Here is a 1,428-nt window from a genome sequence, read left to right on the forward strand (position 1 = left end):
CTCACGCCCACAGGCAGCCAATGTCCAACAGCAGCTCCATCACCCAGTTCCTCCTCCTGCCGTTCACAGACACACGGGAGCTGCAGCTCTTGCACTTCTGGCTCTTCCTGGGCATCTACCTGGCTGCCCTGCTGGGCAACGGCCTCATCATCACCACCATAGCCTGGGACCAGCACCTCCACACCCCCATGTACTTCTTCCTGCTCAACCTCGCCCTCCTTGACATGGGCTCCATCTCCACTATTGTCCCCAAGTCCATGGCTAATTCCCTCTGGGACACCAGAGCCATTTCCTATTCAGGTTGTGCTGTGCAGGTCTTTCTGTTTTTGTTCTTCATTTCAGCAGAGTTTTATCTCCTCACCATCATGTCCTATGACCGCTACGTTGCCATCTGCAAACCCCTGCACTACGGGACCCTCCTGGGCAGCAGAGCTTGTGTCCACATGGCAGCAGCTGCCTGGGCCACTGGGTTTCTCAATGCTCTGTTGCACACGGCCAATACATTTTCACTGCCCCTGTGCAAGGGCAATGCCCTGGGCCAGTTCTTCTGTGAAATCCCCCAGATCCTCAAGCTCTCCTGCTCACACTCCTACCTCAGGGAACTTGGGATTATTGTGTTTAGTCTGTTAATCGGTTTTGGCTGTTTTGTGTTCATTGTGGTGTCCTATGTGCAGATCTTGAGGGCCGTGCTGAGGATCCCCTCTGAGCAGGGACGGCACAAAGCCTTTTCCACCTGCCTCCCTCACCTGGCCGTGCTCTCCCTGTTCATCAGCACTGTCATGTTTGCCTACCTGAAACCCCCCTCCATCTCCTCCCCATCCCTGGACCTGCTGGTGTCAGTTCTGTACTCAGTGGTTCCTCCAGCAGTGAACCCCCTCATCTACAGCATGAGGAACCAGGAGCTCAAGGATGCCTTGAAGGTACTAATGGCTGGATTCTTTTCAAAGGCATTACGCTTCCCATCTTCTGTATATCATTCATGACATGACTCATGACAGGTCCAACCTGTCTTTTTTGTATTTTGTAGTTTTAGATTAATTTTTGGAGTTCGGGGAATACTTGTTTGGTTTTGCTTTTTTAACTCCGATAATATTGCCCTCAAAGAAATGTTATTTTTCATCCCACATCTCTGTCCACCTTTATAGATCAAGTCAAAGACCTTGTAAATGAGAAGTCGTGTTTCTGTGTATTTAAAGAAAATAAATGACCCTGCAGTGAACTGTTTGTCTGAGATCCTTCCTCTGCAGCCTTTGTGAAGCTCAGCACAAGGTGTCTGTGTGTGAAGATGCAGGAAACAGTTACAGCAGAGCAGCTCTGCCAGGCAGCGCCAGCCTTGTTCTTCCCAGAGTCCTTCTCTTTCCACTCCCACACTCTCCTTCTCAGCCCTTGTGTTGGTGCAAGGCCTGAGCGCTCCCAAGGCTTGGTCGC

At 51.1% G+C, this 1,428-nt stretch overlaps 1 protein-coding gene across 1 annotated transcript; it reads left to right on the forward strand.

Annotated features, from left to right (window-relative positions):
* Nucleotides 1-221: 221 nt before the first annotated feature.
* On the forward strand, nt 222-1,033 carry LOC135578040 (olfactory receptor 14C36-like; the record flags this gene model as incomplete). The annotated part of the gene is made up of 2 exons (XM_065048212.1): nt 222-920; nt 1,028-1,033. Coding segments are annotated over 2 exons (705 nt in total), but the record flags the coding sequence as incomplete, so codon positions are not given.
* Between the last annotated feature and the right edge of the window lie 395 nt (nt 1,034-1,428).

The sequence above is a fragment of the Columba livia genome, unplaced genomic scaffold (genome assembly GCF_036013475.1).
Source record: "Columba livia isolate bColLiv1 breed racing homer unplaced genomic scaffold, bColLiv1.pat.W.v2 Scaffold_244, whole genome shotgun sequence".
Taxonomy (NCBI): Eukaryota; Metazoa; Chordata; class Aves; order Columbiformes; family Columbidae; genus Columba; species Columba livia.